This window comes from Bufo bufo, chromosome 4 (genome assembly GCF_905171765.1).
Source record: "Bufo bufo chromosome 4, aBufBuf1.1, whole genome shotgun sequence".
NCBI classification, from domain to species: Eukaryota; Metazoa; Chordata; class Amphibia; order Anura; family Bufonidae; genus Bufo; species Bufo bufo.
This window is the reverse complement of record NC_053392.1, coordinates 199,142,641-199,164,832: the sequence shown is the minus strand read 5'-3', so window position 1 is coordinate 199,164,832 and position 22,192 is coordinate 199,142,641. Positions and strand designations below refer to the sequence as shown.

Below are 22,192 nucleotides of genomic sequence, written 5' to 3'. Positions count from 1 at the left end.
CACCGTCTGCTCCAACTTATGATCGGCGGGGGTGTCAGATGTTGGACGTCAGACTGTGTTTTTAGCACATTACTACAAGATTTTGCCCAGGGACACATTTTGTCTAAAACCGGCCCCGAGTAGAGGTCCAACCATTGGGACCGATGTAGCACTGCACCCTTCTAACTGTTCCCTACATAGTGGTGCTCTCAGCTTCACTTGGATCAGACTGGCTGCAGTGTTGGGAATACAGTACTACATCAGTGCAGCATCCCTTGATTTTCAGGGTAGGTGGGGGTCTCAGAGGTGAGACTCCTAATAATTATGAAGTCATGACTTACTCTAGTGACGTGCCACATAAGATGGAATAACCCTATAATAGCACAGAAATCTATTTAGAGTTATAGTACACATTCTTACTTTATTTATTAGCCAACATGATAAAACAGTACATGGCTTGTACCTTGAAAAAGGAAATCCTCAGTGTTTTGGTCTGGATTGTCTGAACTCCCCACAATGTCGAACGGAGACCGACCAGCCATCATCTCAAACATCAAGACACCTAGTGCCCACCAGTCCACACTGAAACCTTTGGCAGACATGAATTAGAAGGAAAAAACTATAAGTCAGTTGCATTATCTTCCATTCAAAACTAGTAATAATTCACATAATTTAAATACTTTAAAGTATTACTGTCATTCTTTTTTATTTTTATTTGTGTAATGTGTAGGGGTAGTGATACTGACCATTTTTGTAATATACTTTAATTACTGAAATCGTACATTTTTCTTAGAAAAATAGCCCTAAAGTGGCCCATTTTGAGCCTTAGCAACGCTCCTCTGTCTTCTGTTTACATAACAGTGGAGACTTGCTAACATTGACTGTGTCATGTAAACAGAAGGCAGAGGAGCATTGCTAAGGCTCAAAATGGGACACTTTAGGGCTATTTTTATAATAGAAATGTCCAATTTTAGTAATTAATGTATATTACAAAAATGGTCAGTATCGCTGCCCCAATACATTACACAAATAAAAAAAAGGAATGACCGTTACACTTTAAGTAGCAACTTTTATATTGTTGGTGCCAAAAGCCTCTCTACGGTATAGATCACTACTCTGTAAGTTGGTGTCATTTACGGGATTTGGCCATTTGACTAATGTACGTGCCCATTCACTAGATATGTATTAAAGAGGTTATGTGTACAGCCATCTCTCTCCACCTTCCCATACATATCTATGTTTGGTTCGTCCAAGCATGCATATCTAGTGAATGGGAGAGGGCTGTCCCCTTGGAAAATCACTGCCTGAATCATACAACCCAAATTTTAAAAAAAATTAGGATGCTGTGTACAATGTAAATAAAAACAGAAAGCAATGATTTGAAAATTTCACAGTCTCATATTTTATTCACAATAGAACATAGGAAACATATCAGAAAGTGAGACATTGTACTATTTCATGATAAAAAAATTCACATTCATTTACTTAATGGCAGCATCTCAAAGTTGTATAGCATCCCCTCTTCTTTTAACAAGAGTCTGGGAAGTGAGGAGACCAATTGCTGGAATTTTGGGAATTGAATGTTGTCACTTTCTTGTCTAATGAAGGATTTTATCTGCTCAACAGTCCTGGGCATTCTGTGCTGTATTTTTATAGTTTTATGATGCACAAAATCTTTCCTATTAATAAAAGGTCTGGACTGCAGGCGGGCCAGTTCAGCACCTGGACTCTTCTGTGAAGCCGTGCTGCTGTGATGGATGCAGTATGTGGTATAGCATTGTCTTACTGAGCTATACAAGGCCTTCCCTGATGGCCATGTCTACAAGGCCTTGTCTGGATGGGAGCATATGTTTTTCTAAAACCTCTGTATACTGTTCAGTGCCTTTCCAGATGTGCTAGCTGCCCATGCCATAGGCCCTAATGCAACCCCATACCATCAGAGATGTAGTCTTATGAACTGTGCACTGATAAGCTGGATGGTCGCTCTCGTTTTGAATCCACAGCATACGGTGTCCGTGGTTTCCAAACAGAATTTCAAATTTTGATGGACAGTTTTCCATTTAGCCTCCGTCCATTTTAAATGTGCTTCGGCCTAGAGAAGACGGTAATGTTTCTGGATCTTCTTTGCATGAAACAGCTTTAACTTGCATTCATGGATTGCATGACACACAATTATGCCTGGAAGTGTCCCTGACCCCATGCAGGATATTCAGTGCAGAATCTTACCTGGGGTCTCATAGATCACGAGCATCCAATACTGACAGTCAACCTTGACACTTCAGAGAATCTGGAGGAATTCATGTTCTGAATCTTGATATTATGTATTGTAGATACTGGGATATTCAAAGTCTTTGCAAATTGAATTTGAGGGAAATTTGTTTGAAGTTGTTCCACAATTTTTAGAGTTTTTCACAGATCAATTAGTTCTGAGAGACTCTGTAACATGCTGTTTTTATACCCAGTCATGTGACTCAGTAGGAAACTGCTCCTCCAGCTGTTTTTTTTTATTTTATTTATTAGTACCACTTACTTTTCCATCCTTTTGTTGCCCCGTCTTAATCTTTATTGAGATGTGTTGCTGACACCAAGGTCTAAATGAGTTCATTTTTCATGAAATGGTAAAATGTTTCACTTTACACATCTGATATGTGTTCAATGTTCTATTGTGAAAATAATATGGGTCTATCAGATTTGCAAATCATTGCATTCTGTTTTTATTTACATAGCGTCCCAAATTTTGTGGAATTGGGGATGTATACTGTGTACCAGCACTAGCGCCCCCGATATAGTTGAAATGGGGGTGTGACAGCATCATATGTAGGTAGGTAGGTGGTTTTATACTGGCAACAAGTCCTCTTTATTTTATGCACTTATATAGCGCTAACATAATCGGCTTTACAGACATAAGCATGAAGCTGTCATGGAGGTCACAATCCAAGTTCCCCATCAGTATATCTTTGGAGTGTGGGAGGAAACCCACACAAACATGGGGAGAACATATAAACTCCATGCAGATGTTGTCCTTGGTCAGATTCAAACCTAGGACCCCAGCACTGCAAGGCACCAGTGCTAACCACTGAGCCACTGTGCTGCCACACTTAAAGGGCTCGTCTCATCACAGACCAACCCTTTATTATGGGAGATGCTGAAACAAATGGGTGATCTTATACAGTCATGTGCCTTAGGCCTCTTTCAGACGGGCGTTGCGGGAAAATGTGCGGGTGCGTTACGGGAACACCCGCAATTTTTCCGCGCGAGTGCAAAACATTGTAATGCGTTTTGCACTCGCGTGAGAAAAATCACGCATGTTTGGTACCCAAACCCGAACTTCTTCACAGACGTTCGGGCTTGGCGTTCTGTAGATTGCTATTATTTTCCCTTATAACCATGTTATTAGGGAAAATAATACATTCTGAATAAAGAATGCATAGTAAAATAGCGCTGGAGGGGTTAAAAAAAATTAAGGGGTTAAAAAATAAAAATTTAACTCACCTTAGTCCACTTGCTCGTGCAGCCCGGCATCTCCTTCTGTCTCCTTTGCTGAATAGGACCTGTGGTGACGTCACTCTGGTCATCACATGATCCAAGTGGATTAAGGAGAGTTACATTTTTTTTTAACCCCTCCAGCACCATTTTACTATGCATTCTGTATTCAGAGGGAAAATAATAATGATCGGGTCTCCATCCCGATCGTCTCCTAGCAACCATGCGTGAAAATCGCACCGCATCCGCACTTGCTTGCGATTTTCACGCAACCCCATTCACTTCTATGGGACCTGCGTTGCGTGAAAAACTCTGAATATAGAGCATGCTGCGATTTTCACGCAACGCACAAGTGATGTGTGAAAATCACCGCTCATGTGAACAGCCCCATAGAAATGAATGGGTCCGGATTCAGTGCGGGTGCAATGCGTTCACCTCACGCATCGCATCAGCGCGAATACTCGCCCGTGTGAAAGGGGCCTTAAAATGATTTTTGCATTAAAAGATTACATGTAATCTGAACTTCAAAAATCTGGTGAAAATAAATCTTAGGTCGAAAGCTCAAATGTGCACATATGAGTGAATAACTGACGTCTTAAATAAGTGACACACATGGTCCATGTAAGCCACAGCCAGCAGAAATGAACAGCATCATTTTTTTTTTACCATAATCTTCTCCACGCAGGATTTCAGGGGCAATGTAATTTGGTGTACCACAGAACGTACTAGTCGTGTCTCCTGGCCGTAGACCTTCCTTTAAACCATAACATAAGACAGAAATCAGCAAACACATTCATAATCCATCAAGGCACTTCAGTCAAGTCTAAAGAAATAAAGGAGAAGTTTTATACCCACACATCAGGCTCTAGGTTTGCCAATAAGAATGAACCCTCGTTTCACAAATCTTTCTTCCGGATACTGACCATGTAAAGTGTGGGGTCACATTGACCATAATATAAATCAGAGTAAAATGTTTCTGTAATATAGTGTCTGCTTCTTAATGTAGACAGAACATTGACGTCTTTGTGCAGTAGTTCATCGCGGTCATTAGGACAGATGCACTGTGACCACTGGGGTGTGGTGTGGGCGCGGGCGTAGTAGACCCCACAACTTGGCAAATTTACTACAATTTATGCTAGAAAATGGGGTAAACAGTAACTCAAATCTATGTCAACTCCTAGCTGATGAAGACTTAACTTTCTGGCACACAGAGGGTCAGTGATGTGCATAACTCATTAAAGTGAACGGTGCTCTTTAATAACTAAGCACATTTCCCTCTCGAGCACAGGGGATCAAGACTGCTCCGCTAATCTTGATAGTTTACCCCCATGACAATAGTGCAGTGCTGGGCAGGTCGGTCTACCCGAACCACACAGGAAAGGAGCAGTCATCAGTCCACATAAGAATGACTAAAGGAGTAGAAATGTGCCCTACATCAAGAACGTGGTATGGCAGCTCAACTCATCAAATGGGATGGGTTAGTGCACTGTGAGACAATACAACCACTAGAAATATACATAAAGACATACACAAATTCATTTCATATCCTTACTGGACTAAAGGCAAACAGCATCAATGTGGTAAAGTACTTTCAGTAGGAATAGAAGCAGGGAGAGTGTAAGAGTCAAAATGGTAGATAAAGCAGAGATAACAGGAGAACAGCAAGGGAGCACAGGAGAAAATGGCTGCTGGTGGGGGGATAACAGTGCTAACCAAATACAGGCCAATAACAATGCAAAGAAATAAGAAACAGGCAACATTTTAAGTGCAATACATCACCTCTATTTTTGACCAATTAAAACCAGATAGTGATGCATTTTCATAAAAAAAAAATTTTTTTATTCTGTTTTTGTTAATGAGGTCGGCCATCTTGCACTAGCTGTGGTTAAACATAATTCAATGACATGCTTTACAGCAGCCACATGGAAATAGGAACCTAAAGACTGAAGATGGTCTTTGGGGGGTTATAGGAAAATGATCTAGGCATGCTTTGTAACCTGTGCAATAAGGAAGAGTGAGCCGTGTCTATCAGCTATTCTCGATGGTTAAAGGGAACATGGCACCACAAAATGCACTGCAATCTGCAGGCAGCACATTATAGAGCAGGAGGAGCTGAGCAGATTGATACATAGTTTTATGGATTCAATAAAACTTGTAATTTATACATTTATATCTCTGCTCTTTCCGAGTTCAGTTGCACATGGGGGATGTCTTATTAGTGACTGATGGCATTTCCTGTGTATACAGAGATAGAAGTCAATCACGGTTTACAACTGAGCTCAGAAAGAGCAGAGATTTCAATATAAAAAATTTAAAAGTTTTAATGAATCTTTTCCCACAAAACTATATATCAATCTGATCAGCTACTTCTGCTCTACAAGGCAGTGTTCACATTAGCTTTTTGTGCCAGGTTTAACATATACATATGACGTACAAGGTAAACGGATGCCTACAATGGATGCCATACAGTGACATCCGCCCCAATAGGGTTCCATTTTTTTGTATCCGTTTTTTGTGCTTGATGCTGCAGGATGGAAAAATGAAGTATACTATGCTTTTGCATCCTATTTTATCCAACATGTATGTTAAATGTGAATCAAAAACATGATATGAACACAGCCGAACGTGCTGCCTGCAGATTTTACAGCGTGGCATGGAAACAAGTTCTCATCCATTCTGTGTTATGTGCCTCCAGCTTTTGCGCTAGAGGTGTTACTTGTCATTGTATTTGTCCCTGTGTTGATAATGAGATGACTGCCGTGAAGTGATATCTACAAGAAGTGTCAGCCTATTATGAGACTTAGTGACTAAAGTGAATTCTGCAATAACAGTGAAATTAATAAAAATAAAAAAAAAATAAAAAAAATCACCGAAAATTCTTAAAAGATTAGTTTAACACATTTAAAACTTAGACTCAAATACGACTACGTTTCACTCTATGTTTTGCAACCTCATACTCTTTTTTTTTTTTCCTGCTTTTGCGTCCCTTGACTCCTTGTATTGTTCTCGGGTCCCGCTATCTAAGATGAGAACTGACTGTTTGGGACTATCACTGTTTCTGTTAGGCTGTGTTCACTGTTGCGTTCTCATTCTGGCAGGCTATTCCATTCTGGCATAAATGATGGGTGTTGGCCAGACAAAAGCCGCATGCAGCGGTGTTTGTCCAGCGAAAACCCAGCCATTTATACCGGAAAAGTGGCCAGATCGCATTTTAGTCAAAGGGGATCCAGCAGTAGATGGTCGTATCCTGCAATGCTTGATACAATGAGCTCCTGTAGCCTGATCTTTAGCCGCATCAGGCTACCGGAATTCAAATGTAACTGTGAAGACTTATACTTTATGACTATTATATGGCCACTGTCTATCCTTAATAGTGATTTTCTGATGTATCCTATGGGGGCTTTGTACCATAAAAGAAAGAAGATGAAAGTGAAAGCAACATGGTAATATAAGTCTTCAGATAGATATAGAAATGTATATATCCAACATTCTGATTTGTATTGATCCGGAAAGTTGAGGGTAAGAAGACCAACAGTGTAACGCATTGTTACATTAACCAATTATGTTACACTAGGGAAAAATATTCTTGGCTGATGAAATGCAATCAGTTCTACTTCTGGATCAATAATCTTTTAACGTACTCAAGTGTGCAAATATAAAATGGAACAATCACAAACTTATCATGTAGTGATTTCATCCTGCTTCTAACACAAGACTACAGTAAAAACTAAAAGGGAATTTTCCACCAGTTTTATGGTGCCCTGAGGGCAGAATAAAGTAGTGATAAAGATGCTGCTTCAAATGCAGGGGTCACTTACTTTTTTGTTGTCAAATTTTTATTTAAATTTTCTCTTAAAATCCCTGTAGAGCACCTTCACCGGGATCCAGGTGTTGGTGTACTCGTATTTATGAGCTGCTGCTCCCCCATCATCCCGCAAATGATTGACTGCCTTCTTCTTATGCTATGTTTCTGGAGAAAGCTGCCAAATCAATGCCAGGGGAGCTGGGAGCTCTTGAAACCAGGACTGAAGGTCCCCAGAGTTTAAGAAAATGACTTGCTAAAAAAAAATGTGAGTGATCCTGCATTCGAATCAGGATCTCTGTTACCGGTTTATGCTGCCCTCAGATAGGAAGAGTACTGACAGAGGCCAAAATAATGAATTACATTTAATAACATTGATAATTCCTGTTCATATGCCCTATTAGAGCACATGAATGTAAAAGGGGGAGATCCCCACATGGGACTTCCATCTATCAACACCATGTGAATGCCTACTTGCCGATATATCAGGCATGCCGTGAATATATGAGCTGCCTCAAAAACCAGAAACACATTTTGCGTTGTCGTCACATCATCGTCCAATGGCCACACCAGCCTTACACCGCCATAGAAATAAACCTGCCTGCCTAATACTGTGCAACTCCCCCTCATGCCATCAAAACAGCTGACCCATTGAGGTGTGGATTTCATAAGACCTCTAAAGGTACCCTGTGGTATCGGGCACCAAGATGTTAGCAGCAGGCCCTTTGAAGGGGTATTCCTGCTCAAGATAAAGAAAAACCTTCACATTCTTCATTTGCTTTAAGGTCTAGTGTTGATGCTAAATTGCCCACTGCAGGCACCTTTGGTCCTGTACTTGGCCCAGCATGGGCACTCTGACCAGTTGGTGGCTATGTATCAACAAGATACTGTGTGTCCTGACATCTTTCATAGCCATGATTAATTTTTTTTTAGTAGTTTGTGCTACAGTAGCTCTTAGGTGGGATTAGACCAGATGGGTAGCCTTTGCTCCCCACATGCTCATGACCCCTGCCCCATGGGTGAGTCTGTAGAGAATAAGCGGTGTGGGGCTCATATATGACAGGCTGTATAGTTATGTGGGAAAACATTCAGTAAAACTTGTAAATTATAATTTTAAATCTCTACTCTTTTTGAGCTCAGTTGTACACAGGGCCATCTTTATCAGTGATTGATAATACAGTATTTTCTATGTCAGTGTGTATACAGAGATAGCTGTCAGTCATTGATAGTTGTGCACAGCCGTAGTCTTAAATTCAGAACGAACAAAGGTTTAAATGAATAAATTACAAGTTTTACTGAATCACTTTCAATAAAACTATACATCAATCTTCTCAGCTCATCCTGCTCTATAACATGCTGCCTGCAGATTGCACTGCATTTCATGGCGACAGGTTTTCTTTAAATATTCAGAAAAGTTATTTTGGAATAGATTTCAAGTGCTATTCTAGCTACTAGAGATTTGAAAAGTAGCAGGAAACCACAGTACAGGAAACAACTCATTCTGACTAAGACGGAAAGTTTATGTCTGGAGTCTGAGACAGAGTTCATGAAAATAGAGTCTAGGAATTCACGAAGACCTAAAGAAACTACAAAGTCTGCAGATCCTACACACAGCATATACCAGGGATGGGGAACCTCAGGTCACAGCACAGCGCGGCAGGAAGACGACCAGGGAGGGTAAGTGAATATGCCAAGTGGCAGTGCCATCTGGAGCTGGAGAGATAAGTTTATTTTCTTTATTTATTTTAAATGTCTGATCTGAGGTCCGATTGGGGCTGATCTGAGGGTGGGGGATCTGATGGGGGCTGATCTGAGGCAGGGGGCCTATTAGGGGTCTGATCTGAGGCTAGGAAGGGTCTATTGGGGGTCTGATTTGAGGTTGGTAGGTCTACTGGGGGGGCTGATCTAAGGCTGGGGAGGGTCTGATGGAGGTGGGGGGGCAGATCTGAGGCTGAGAAAGGGACAAAAGCAAAGAAAGAGACAAGGACAGTGGCAGAGAGAGTGAAAGCTGGGCGAACCCCTCTCGGGACCCCTATGGGTTTAGATTGGCTGCCATTAATGCCAAATAAATAACTAAATATATAACATTCTCAAGTTACAAAATTAGGACTGCTATATGTGGTCAAAATTGCACCTGTACTATCTGTAATATATAGTGCAAGCGCCATTTTGTGCTACAAAAATACAGCGCTCTAGATTTTTTTTATTGAAGCGCAATTTCTGTAACTTACCCCTAAGTCACTTATATGTTTGACCAAATATAGCGGTCAAATTTTTACGTTGACAATTTTTTATGGCCCCCGAACGATGTTACAAATGTCCAAATGGGCCTCGGCAGCAAAAAGGTTCCCCAACCCTGGCATATACCAACATTTAATCAGCTTGAGCAAAAGTAATGTTATTTATCCCTTAAAGGATATATACACCTTAGCAATCTTTTTTTTTTCTTTGCAGCAGTGCAATATTTTTTTTTTAGCAACTTTAAGAAATTCTACCTAAAACTTTTTTCAATGATTTTATGTCAGTGTAGTAAAGTCCCAAATTTCTGCACAAGGCCCGTTTTGTACAAACATTTGTGACTTTTCCCCATTTTATGCTGTGTACATTACCTTTCTAAAGAGGGTGGTGCATGCACGGGGCCTATGTAGCCCAATAGATTTAAGAAAATTTACACCAGAAAATTAGCGCAAGTTACACCTGGAAATGCTGTAGATTTCAGCTTCTGGTGTTCAGTCCTCCTGTGATGTACCAAAACTGACGGGCACCGCTTCATAGTTTTGCCACATTCTATAGCAGCAGACTTTAAACTAAGAATGAGGCATGAAATGTTAGTATTAGTAGTTTGACAAACATAAAGGGGTATTCCATCTTGGGCATTGGGGGCATAGCCACCTCTGGGACCCCCACCTGTACTTAGAACAAAGTACACAAAGTGCCCGAGGGCGCACCGCGAATGCGTGGCCGTCCTATATTCATTTCTATGGGACTGACGAACACAACGACTCAGATATTTCCGTAAGCGCAACAGAAGTGAACGGAGAAGTGGCTGCGCTTACACGGTGCTCTTCCCATTCATCTCAACAGGGCTTCCGAATACAGCAGAGTGCGCTGCTCAGCTATTTTTGGCAGTCCCATAGAAAAGAATGGAGGATAGCCGTGCATGTGCTGTGCACCCTCTGGCACTTTGTGGGCTTCGTTTTAAGTATAGGTACGGGTTCCTGTAATGAGACCCACACCTATCACACATTGGGGGCATATTGTAGCGATGTGCCCCCAAGGTCCAAGATGGGCCAACCCCTTTAAGACTTGAGCTGGCCATACACATTAGATGTATGTCAGCCACAAGACCTGCCAACCATGCAATGTGTATGGAGGTTTCCTGACACATAGGAGCCTGAGAGAAGGATCAGGTTGCTGGATTTCAACATGCCCAATCTTTTTTCTCTACAGATACAAGCTGCTGCCAGATGAGCCTGGCAGCATCTTAAACCTGTATTAGGGCTCGTTGACATGAACGTGTGAAGGCCGTGCCCGTGCTGTGGACCGCACGGGGATCGCAGACCGATTCACTTGAATCGGTCCGCGATCCTTCCGTTCCGTAAAAAGACAGAGCAAGTTCTATCCTTTTGAGGAGCGGAAGCACGGAACGGAACCCCAGAAAGCACTCCGTAGTGCTTCCGTAGTGTTCCGTTCCACATCTCCGGATTTGCATCTGTGATGCGAAATGGCCACGGAACGGTGCCCGTGTATTGCGGGTCCGCAATACGGAAACGGGCATCACACGTTCGTGTGAATGAGCCATTACACTGACTGATTGCTAACGAGCATTACTAGTAACGCTCATTAGTGTTCATCTGGAAGTCTAATACTGCTGCCAATTAATCGATGAACAAGCGAACGCTGGTTCATTGGGCAATTGTGATTTTCAGTATGCCCCTGGAAACAACTACATGGGGACGAGTGATGGCATAGTGATCGATCCATGCAGTGGAGGAGATCACGGCATGCAATAGCAGCAGTCTCCTCCACTAGCGAGCAGGAAGGAATTGCCTGGTGTAATACAGCCTTTACTCCACACTCCGTATTGAGTAAAGAGATGGCTGTCTGACAGCTATCTAACGTCCTGCCCGCCTTATGCTAAATGCTGCTTCATGGTTGCAGACTACAAACAAACCCTGTGTGTATTCTGACCCTGCAGTCATGTGTTACTCCCCTGCCCCCTAGCACTGTTCATTCATCTGTGGTTACAATGAGCCTATAATATTCACATGCAGCACGTTATAGGGTGTGATAAGACTTCAGAACGGCATTTTCTCATATCAGTGTGATTAAATAAAAAAAAGGAGGACAGGCTACAGAATTGAAAGAAGTGGGGGAGGGGACCATAGTTCACAGGGAACGTCCACCGAGCCCTGAACCTGCAGCTCCACAGGTGCAAATCTAAAAACCACCATGACAAATGTGAGATATAGTAGAGCTAAAATAGCATTCTGCTAACGTGAGCTGGAGTGATACTATATAACATCAGTATACAGTATATATTATACCAGGACACTGCACTACACACACACGTGCCACAAAACATGTAAAGATACAAAAACTAGCCATGTACAACATTTAACAGCCAATGCTATCACAATGCAAGAATCTCTGGGTAGAATAGGCTGACATCGTTTTGCTTAGTATTGCACATATTCTAACCTAGGTGGTGTTCGGTCTTCTATATGGGGTTCAATTTATGTTTTCATTAAAAAAAACAGCTCATTTCCCCAACAGAGACCACCCCCCACTTTACCATGCATTGCTCATCATATTTGATGGCTGATCTAGTGCCATGTTTGCTTGGAAGAGATTGTGGACAGAGGAGGAGATCGCTTCAGTGGACAAATCCCATAAACCATTTTCCTCACCTTGCACATGCCATAGTCCGTAAGCTTTATGTGCCCTTCAGAATCCAATAAGACGTTGTCCAGCTTTAAATCTCTATAAATAATTCCTCGCTCGTGGAGGTAGTTTAATGCCAGACTGATTTCTGCAGAGTAAAACCTGGAGGGAAGAAAGCACCAGTCTATTACAAGCAGGAAAAACGTGAACAAAAAACACTATTAGGTGGATTGCGTTCGCATTTTAACATACAAGTGCTGAACTTTGGTTGCAAAATATGCTCAGCCACACACTATCCCCCCCCCCAAAAAAATGGAAAAGACTGGTCCCATTTGCATGACATAAGCACGTTGCTTAGAAATCTTTTTGTAGGTCTGCAGGACAAATAGCATAACGATAACTATATGCAAAGAGCAGTCACTGGGCGGCCGCCATATACAGCCCACACTGAGCCTTGTGTACCTACTCTCACAAATGACAATTTGGATCAATTTCCTAGTATACCTGATAAAGCTTCATTTTCATGTACCCCCCCCCCCTCCTAATCTACAAGAACCTCAGTGGTTCCAACTACATGGCTGATGGGCAAGGAGCTTCTATTGGAGGTGTGTGCAGATCGGCCCCCTGGTGGCAGAAATTGGCAGTACGGGTTTTTATGTGTTCAGAGGAATCGGATCTCTATAACAAAGAAAAAAAGATCCAAGCTTTATCACAACCCGTTTAGGCCCAATTATTACACTATTTTTTATAACTATTTTGGCTTATCTTAGCTCAAAGTTTTCCTATTTATATGCATTCACAAAAAAATAAAAAAATAAAAATAAATCATTGAACAGAAGATGACGTTTATTTTCCTACCAGGTTGCATTCGGGTTTGTAACAAATTATTGCTTTCGATGTTTAACCACTTTTGGTGCTCACATTTTCTGATGGGTGCTAGGAGATATTGAGGGGTCATCCTTCAGTTTGCTATAGGTTGGTCAGTGAATGTGGCTCTTAGTGACTACAGAGAAAATGTCATATTATTTCAGTCAGGCTATTATTATTAACCCTTCTGCGGCTGACTTGTAGACTGGGATAGGGTCAGCGGAGAACAGGGGACTAATGACAGCTCTATTGTACTGCTGGGGGCTTAGATAAGCAGAGAAATCACACCATTCAACAAAGACAACGCTCTGTATGCAACTCCAAGGTCACTACCTGGTCTGCAGGGGATGCAGCCGTACGTCATCACTTCTTTGGAGACTGTAACAGCCTATGACATTTCTTTGTCAATTAAGGCCTCTTTCCCACCAGCAATACGGAATGAGTCGGGATCTGTTCAGGGCAAAATGGCTGGTTTTGCACGCAAGTTCAATCAGTTTTGTCTGCGATTGCGTTCAGTGTGTATGTTTTTTTCAGCACTGATGCAACGAGTTTTTGATGCATTTTTCATGCATGGGAAGAAAAACTGAAGGATGACCCCTCAATATCTCCTAGCACCCATCAGTGAAAATTGCATCTGGACGTCTTCCGTTTTTGACCCAAGCGCCATTCATTTCTAAGGAGCCAGGGCTGCATGAAAAATGCATAATACAGAACGTGCTGCAATTTTTCCTGAACGCAAAGATGATGCGTGAAAAACAAGGCTCATGTGCCCAGACTCACTGAAATGAATGAGTCGGGATTCAGTGCTTGTGCGAAAATAGCCTATATAACGCAAATAACTTACTTGAGCTCATCGGAGCCCATACATTCCAACACTGTACAGAGATGAATCTCCGTACAGTATTATTCCAAAGTTTTGAAAGATGTGACTTCGAAAGAAGCATCCGAAGCTCACTTTGCTCAACACTAGTCTATAACTTTGCTCAACACTAGTGTCTGTAATATGGCCTGCAAATTGGCCCTCTCACCAGTTCAGAACCAGTTCACTCTGCTCTGTACTGACTAGGGGCAATCACCTCCACAGATGACATACTGTATCCTAAAGGATTTACCGGTAATCCTAAATCATGCCTCAAGGCCTGTTTAACACCTTAAGGATACAGTCAATTTTTTTTCTCCTCTCCACCTTCCAAGAGCCATAACCTTTTGAATTTTCCATTCACATAGCCAAATGAGGGCTTACTTTTTGCCGGACAAGTTGTATTTTTTTTAAAATGGCACCATTTAATTTACCATTGCTTGTAATGCAAAACTGGAAAACATTCTTTGTGCAGGTCAGTACAATTGCAGCGAGACCAAACATATAGTTTCTATTATATTACTTTAAAAAAAATACGGTAAATATTTTTTTGCATTGCCACATTCTGACACCCATAACAAGCATGCATTCTAGGCACTCTCTACATATATAGTACCCTGATGAAGCGTGATGGGAACATAGCCTTGGCTATAGCTACAATGCTTTATGACTAAATATATATAGTGCAAATATATGCATTAGCCGTTTAATCCATTTAGATTCCTAACCAAGTGTGAACCATGACTTGTAATACTAATTGTTAGCATTAGGCGTTTTCCTTTATCTTACAGCCTCATGCACATGGCTGTTGCCCGGCCTGCATACAGCGGGTCTGCAATACACGGGGATCGGCCGTGTGCACCCAGCATTATGGATGTGGACCCATTTACTTGAGATGCAGTGCGGAACGGAAGCACGAATCGTAAGCCCATGGAAGCACTACGGAGTTCTTGCGTGGTGTTTGCCTCCGTACCGCAAAAACATAGAACATGTTCTATTTTTTTTTTTACTGTGCAGACAGATAACGGACCCATTCCCATCCCAGCAGCCGCACGGATGTTGCCCGTGCATTGCACAGAACGGCCGCACAATGGCCGTGTGCATGAGACCTATGTCTGAGTTGGCACGCTATATAATGAAAACAAACCTGGCATGTTCTTCTGGAAGTTTCCTTTGACGCTGCATGTGAAACATCAAATCTCCTCCGTTTACATATTCAATAACGAAGAAGAGTCTGAAACAAAAATTAAAACAAGCACACCCATAAATACACTATATCGTCACCGTTCGCACATTATATCAGCCCTTCACCATCTATTATACCCCCAGAATATAATTTTCATCAGACTATTCAATTTCCCAAAAGTAGCCATGAAGCTTCTCCACGATATCCATGAGACAACCCCTTTAACGTCACACAAAAAAAAAAAAAGGTCTGCAAGTATTAAAAAGGCAATGCATTTGAATTGTGTTAATATGAGACTGAACAGCTTAGTGCTAACATATTAGATAAAATCTGTAATCATTCATTCCTATATGTATATGGATTGACCGTATCCACTGATTTAACAATGAACATCTTTCTAATTACAAAATGTGAAAACGCGAAATCCGGTATTTAAAGGGGCTCTACAGTCTGTTTAAACTGATGATCTACCCTCTGGATAGATCATCAGCATCTGATCGGCGGGGCGGGGGTCCGACACCCGGGACCACCGCCGATCACTGTTTACCGCTGGCCCAGTGACATCACGACTAGGATCAACTGGCCTAGGCGCGGCTAAGCTCTGTCCGCCCAGTCCATTGATACTAGTCGTGACGTCACTGGAGCGCTGCTGCCTTCTCAAACTGCTGATCTGCGGGGGTTCCGGGTGTTGGACCCCGCCGATCAGATGCGGATGATCTAAACAAACTGCAGAATCCCTTTAAAGTTATCAACTGCTTACTGGCAAAAGTGAAATTACTGCCAAAACGCTAAATAGGTTATATTCCTACTGCACCGATGAGCTATGTACTGCTGTAATATGTCCTCGACAGTACAGATTTATCTGGTAATTTTTTAGTAGATTATAATCCTCTCTTGTTACGCTACCTAAAAGACAACCCTTCTGTGCAATCAATTATGTCTTTACCTGAATGAATGAGGGGACTTGATCCAGACACAATGCCTGTCCAGAACGTGGCACTTTCTGATACTGAGTTTTAGCTTTATTGCACTTGAAATCTGTTGTGGGCCACAATATAAAGGACTATGTTGGACCTTACACTAAAGGCCCCATTAGACTGACCAATTTTCAAGCCAATTATCGGGAACAATCATTCATAGGAATGTGCGTTCCTGATAACTGGACCATATAATAGTGCTGCCGATCAGCAGGTAAATGGGCAAACGCTTGTTTATCGGCTGACTTGACATGGTTCCTCAGCAGGGCTGTTGGCAGCACATCCTCTTGTGTAATCAGGGATGTGCTGCCGATAATCAATAGAACTGAATGAGGGAGGCATGCCGGAGGTAAGCATCTGTTCCTCCTACCTTCACTTGCATTGGTCTGTGTAATAGGCCGGGGCGATCGAGCGCCGAAGGATGCGTTTGTCCATTGGCGCTCGACCTGCCCGAATATCGGGTAGTCTAACAGGGCTGTAAGATTGCTATTTTACCTTTTCACTCTTCATGATTCGGCTCTTAACTTCCATTTTCCTTTCTACAAAGTTGTACGACGCCTTGTCTTTGTGGGAAAGAAGGGGCAATATTGTAGCAGATAGAAATGTAAGCGATACTGCAATTATACTTTGGGAGAATGTTAAAGATGCCTTAAAAAACACAATTCCAACATTGGGGCAGATTTACTAATCCTATAGATGGTGTAAACTTTAAGGCTGTGTAGTCCTGCACCAGATGTATCACAGGGGCTCAGGCTGGATGATAAACGTGGAGCAGGGATAGACGCTTTTCTCTGACTCTATACCAACCATTGCTTGGCTTAGTTTGAGACAGAATTGTGGTACAAAATATTACATATTAGACTACGCCCCATTTCCCCACAAAGACAACCCCTTTTCCAAGTCAGCCACACCCCCACGGTGAGCTACAAGCAGGGGATTTCTCAAGAACTAGATGCGTTAAATTACCTAAAAAAGCGCCATGTCGTGCCAAGTTTTGGTGCGGTTTACGACGGTGTCTAGGTGCACTGACATTAGTAAATGTGGCCAAATATGCAAATGCCCTGTTACTTTAGGGCAGTACTAATTTTCCATCTTTAGCCAGTAGACAACATTGTACAAATCACAATTGACATCAATGTTTGACTGTGGTCTATAATAAAAAAAAATAAAGAAAGAAAAAATAAATAAATAAATAAATAAAGAAAATAAAAAGACTGGCATGTATGTTCTATGGAGACGAGAGGAATATCCGTCCAATCTGACATTCGGCCTTTGTTCTGCTCACATTAAACCAGTATGTTTCAGCTTATACAGCTGGAGGACGGTAAATAACACTACAGAAAAAACGTGCGCTCCTGCACTCCCCATCGGAAAATGTGATCACAGTGCAAATCAGCTCTAAGCCATATATCAATACAGCAACAAAAAGAGGCAGTGATCTGTATTAATTCAGTACATTATCTGCGGTAGGAGCATGCCTGGGGTCAATACAAAGCATTAAGTATTACCTGCTTTCTGTTTGGAAACATGAGTGCAGCCCGACAAGGAAAGGGTGGTTTGAGGCTTGTTCAAACACATGCTTCTCTGTTTGAACCCAGTCGATATCCTAGATGCATAAAAAAAAACAACAATGAAATATCATGAAAAAACAACACACAAAGCAAACAGTGTGGAGGATCCACATCCGGCTCTGGAATCAAACTTTAGTCTGACTTGGTTCATGGGATGAAGGTTTACTGTTCCTGGTGGCCGTCAGGTACCAGGCACAAATGGCTGAACAAGCAAAATACTGAAGAGGTTTCATGGCCTCGACTGCAGAAACAGGTTAGCTGTGGTGTGCACTAAAAGTAATTTAAAGGTGTCATCACACTCGGAGGAAAGTGAAACATCTAGTTATACATCACCTTCCATACTTGCAGTGTGCACCACAAATGACGGCATGTATCACACATCTTTAAAAGAGGTTACAAAGCTTAACCTTGACAAGAGAGCTGACAAGACTTTCCGACATTTCCCTCTATTCTCAAATATATAGGCCCTGATTTATCATGCCATTACTCCACAATTCGGTCTCCAAAAAGTCACATAATAGGGTGTTGAGACTTTTTGCGCAAACGTTTTCACTATAGTCTTTCACTCTAGTTTTGAAATGTGGGTGGAAAAGTCGGTGTGGTCAGCCATGTTAATGAGTTTCACTTCAAAATTTATCATTGATACGTTTTTAAAAAGTCACAAAGAAGTCGCCATCTCACTCCAGTAGGAGGATGGAGTAGGAAAACTGGAGTAGCTTTTGATACTCTCAGTGAGTTGCAGGCTACACAAATGGAGTGCTGGGTAATAATCTGAAGCTCTGGTTATATGTATTGGTATGGGTTCTGGTTGGGGCACAGCATGCAGACTTAATGCAGTTTAAAAAAAGAATTCAGTTACTTTACTGGAATACCCCTTTAAGGATAAGGCAAATAAATCAAACATGAGATATTTGATAAATGTGGCATAAAGTACATCAACACAGACTCAAGCAAACTGACTTTTAATATTCCCCTCATGATAAATTTCCCCCATAGTTTGTGGATGAGATCTCTCATTACAAATGCACATGTTAATGATGTTATCCCCACTAAATATGGTAGACTACTATACAGGTAAGGGCTCTTTCACACTTGCGTTGTCCGGATCCGGCGTGTACTTCACTTGCCGGAATTACACTCCGGATCCGGAAAAACGCAAGTGTACTGAAAGCATTTGAAGACGGAACCGTCTTCCAAATGCTTTCAGTGTTACTATGGCACCCAGGACGCTATTAAAGTCCTGGTTGCCATAGTAGTAGTGGGGAGCGGGGGAGCGGTATACTTACAGTCCGTGCGGCTCCCGGGGCGCTCCAGTATGACGTCAGAGCGCCCCATGCGCATGGATGACGTGTCCAATGCGATCACATGATCCATGCGCTTGGGGCGCCCTGACGTCACTCTGGAGCGCCCGGGGAGCCGCACGGACGGTAAGTATACTGCTCCCCCGCTCCCCACTACACTTTACCATGGCTGCCAGGACTTTAGCGTCCCGGCAGCCATGGTAACCATTCAGAAAAAGCTAAAATGTCGGCTCCGGCAATGCGCCGAAACGACGTTTAGCTTAAGGCCGGATCCGGATCAATGCCTTTCAATGGGCATTAATTCCGGATCCGGCATTGCGGCAAGTGTTCCGGATTTTTGGCCGGAGCAAAAAGCGCAGCATGCTGCGGTATTTTCTCAGGCCAAAAAACGTTCCATTCCGGAACTGAAGACATCCTGATGCATCCTGAACGGATTTCACTCCATTCAGAATGCATTAGGATAAAACTGATCAGGATTCTTCCGGCATAGAGCCCCGACGACGGAACTCTATGCCGGAAGAAAAGAACGCAAGTGTGAAAGGGCCCTTACTCTTGTACTATGCAAGGGAAACTATCCTTCTGAATTGGAAGACCCCCAAAACTCCCACTAAGGAATATTGGATACAATTCGTTAACTCAGATTTAGAATTATACAAGTTTGTCTATGAACATAGGGGGATCCCTGACCAGTTCCTTAAAATATGGGATCCTTGGATCAACGCTCAAACAGTAATACCTTGAATATGTAGGGTTCTCTTGCCTGGGCCTGTGGGGAGTGTATGAGAGACTGTATTTTGTGCACTTTACTTTTAATACTGGGGCTCTTTGTAAATTTTACCCTGTACTGCGACATTGACTCAGTGGAGACCACTGGACTAAGCGTGCTGGCATGATTGTCCGTTTAAGCTACATTCAGACGTCCGTAACATATTTTGCAGATCCGCAAAACACGGACAGCGGCAATGTGCGTTCCGCATTTTGCGTACCGCACATTGCCGGCACTAATAGAATATACCAATTGCGGACAAGAATAGGACATATTCTATTTTTTTCGGGAACAGAATTGCGGGTCCGCAATTCCATATCCAGGCAGCACATCGTGCTGCCCCATAGAAATGAATGGGTCCGCAATTCCCTTCCGCACAATGCGGAACGAAAGTGCGGACGTGTGAATGGGGCCTTACTGTTTTATTTTGGAGTTGTTGTACTCTTTGCAACTTAATAAAAAGATACTATTAACAAAATAAAAAAATAAATGCACATAGGTAAAGCAGTAACCTCTGCAGCACTAGCAATCAAGGATAAGCAATAACTGGTTTACATGCGAGGCAACACATACACTACAGACAAAAAATGCTGTTGGAAACATGAAGCTCCAATTTTGCTAAAGCTGTCTGTACACTTAGAGGTTCTCCAGGATGTAACAATTGAATGACCGATCCCTGGGAACACCTTTAACCCCTTAGTGACTAATGACGTACTGTGTATGTCATGACGTGATGTTAGTTACCGCATCATGACATGCACAGTACATCATGAGATCAAAGTGTCAATGCAAGTATACTTGCTGAGCTGTCCGGCACCCGGCAGGGGACCAATCACAGCGCTCCCTGCCTTTGGATTGCTGCGATTGGTCAGTCAGATTTGACTGACCAATCGCAGCGTTCAGCAGCACAGCTCCGATCTCCTCAGTGAGTGTTGAGGAGATCGGGGCTGCACTGCTGTGTTTACTGTGCCCCAATCAGGATGGCTGAGCAGTACCAGGTTATAGACCCCCCACCCCTCCTCCACAATTATTCAGGATGGCCCAGCTTAGGAGATTGTCAGCTGTTAGAGATGAGCGATTTTCGTATTTTGAAATTCATTCACACTTCGTTTGGTGGTAAAAGCAGAATTGCGTTATGGATTCCGTTACCACGGACCATAACGCAATTCTTTTTTTAAACATTCTCTTTTTATTAAAGTAGACAACAATAAAAGCATAGTATCACATATACATTTTGAATATTTAGGAAAAGGCATGACCAGTGCAACTGATCTAAATGGCAAATTAGTGCAAGTCACAAGTATAACCTCTATCAAAATACAGCAGGTGGTTCACAAACCTAACTTATCATGCGTTGTGATATTGCAAGTTCAATACATTAATTTTCCCACTTCAAAGAACATTCAATAAATCACATATCAAACTAAAGCATAATCTTAAAACAAAACATAAAAGTCGAGTTGGTTCACCTCCTAGGCCTGATCAGTCACATTCTGAAGTCTATATACCAGCTAGTATATGTTGTAGCCTGTTTATCTTCCGCAAAAACTGTAGACACATACTTAGATATAATCTATCCTTACACTCAGACTAGTACCCTTCTGGGTTAAAGGACCTCTTTCTCTCAAGCACTTTCTGGAAGGGGGTATCTCATGATCTCTGAACTTGTTGAGTGACCATGTGCGACCGCCAAGGTTGCCAAGTTTTCAAAAATCTCTCTGTTATGAGACTCCCAACTTGCCAATTCCTCCATCCTGCATAGGTGATTCATTTTCTCATACCACATATCTATACTAGGCGGTTCTGTAGTTCTCCACAATGCTGGAACCAACAACTTAGCGGCTGTTATCATGTGTGTCTGCAGATTATTTTTATTAGGGGTGAAATTGCCCTCTGGTTTCCACAGTAGGACTAGGGGGGGAGTAAGTGACAATTTTCCTATACAGATCCTATTCATTGCACCCTCCACTGAATCCCAAAACTGTCTAATTTTATGACAATGCCACCATATATGGGAAATGTTACCTACATCCTCCATACATCTCCAACACTCACTGGAGCTGATTAAGTGGATTTTTTGGAGGAATTCGGGTGTACGGTACCATCTGGTTAAGGTTTTGAGTGAATTCTCCTGCACTCTGACACATCTGGAAAAACCATGCGAGTGTGACAGAATAAATTTTCTGCTAGGTTCATCAAGGCTTATCCCTAGTTCCCTCTCCCATTCTTTAAGGTAAGTGGGCGAATTGTCCCCTTTTTTTTCTAGAATCTGTCTGTATATTAGGGATAAAGTTTTAGATGGCAAATTTGGTAAAAGGACCATGGTCTCTAACCAAGATGGATCTATCTTCGAGTGGTTTTTAGATACCTTAAACTTCTTACATGTTACTTCAAAGTCCCATTTTTGAATGTCTGTCCCTACTTTCGGTGGCTCCCCTTTGAGAGACTCAGATATCTGCGACCAGAGGCAGCTTCAAAAGGTCCCCTACCTTTAGCTCTGATACAGATTCCCACACC

General features: G+C 42.2%; 1 protein-coding gene across 1 annotated transcript in view; it reads right to left on the bottom strand.

Annotated features, from left to right (window-relative positions):
* PRKCI (protein kinase C iota) overlaps positions 1–22,192 on the bottom strand; it is a 111,666-nt gene that overhangs the window by 11,129 nt on the left and 78,345 nt on the right. The window contains exons 10-14 of the mRNA XM_040428216.1: positions 17,546–17,643; positions 15,022–15,108; positions 12,175–12,310; positions 4,129–4,216; positions 443–568 (exon numbers count right to left, since the gene is read on the bottom strand). Of these exons, the coding sequence (XP_040284150.1) occupies positions 443–568; positions 4,129–4,216; positions 12,175–12,310; positions 15,022–15,108; positions 17,546–17,643 (535 nt within the window). The remainder of the gene's footprint in view (positions 1–442; positions 569–4,128; positions 4,217–12,174; positions 12,311–15,021; positions 15,109–17,545; positions 17,644–22,192) is intronic.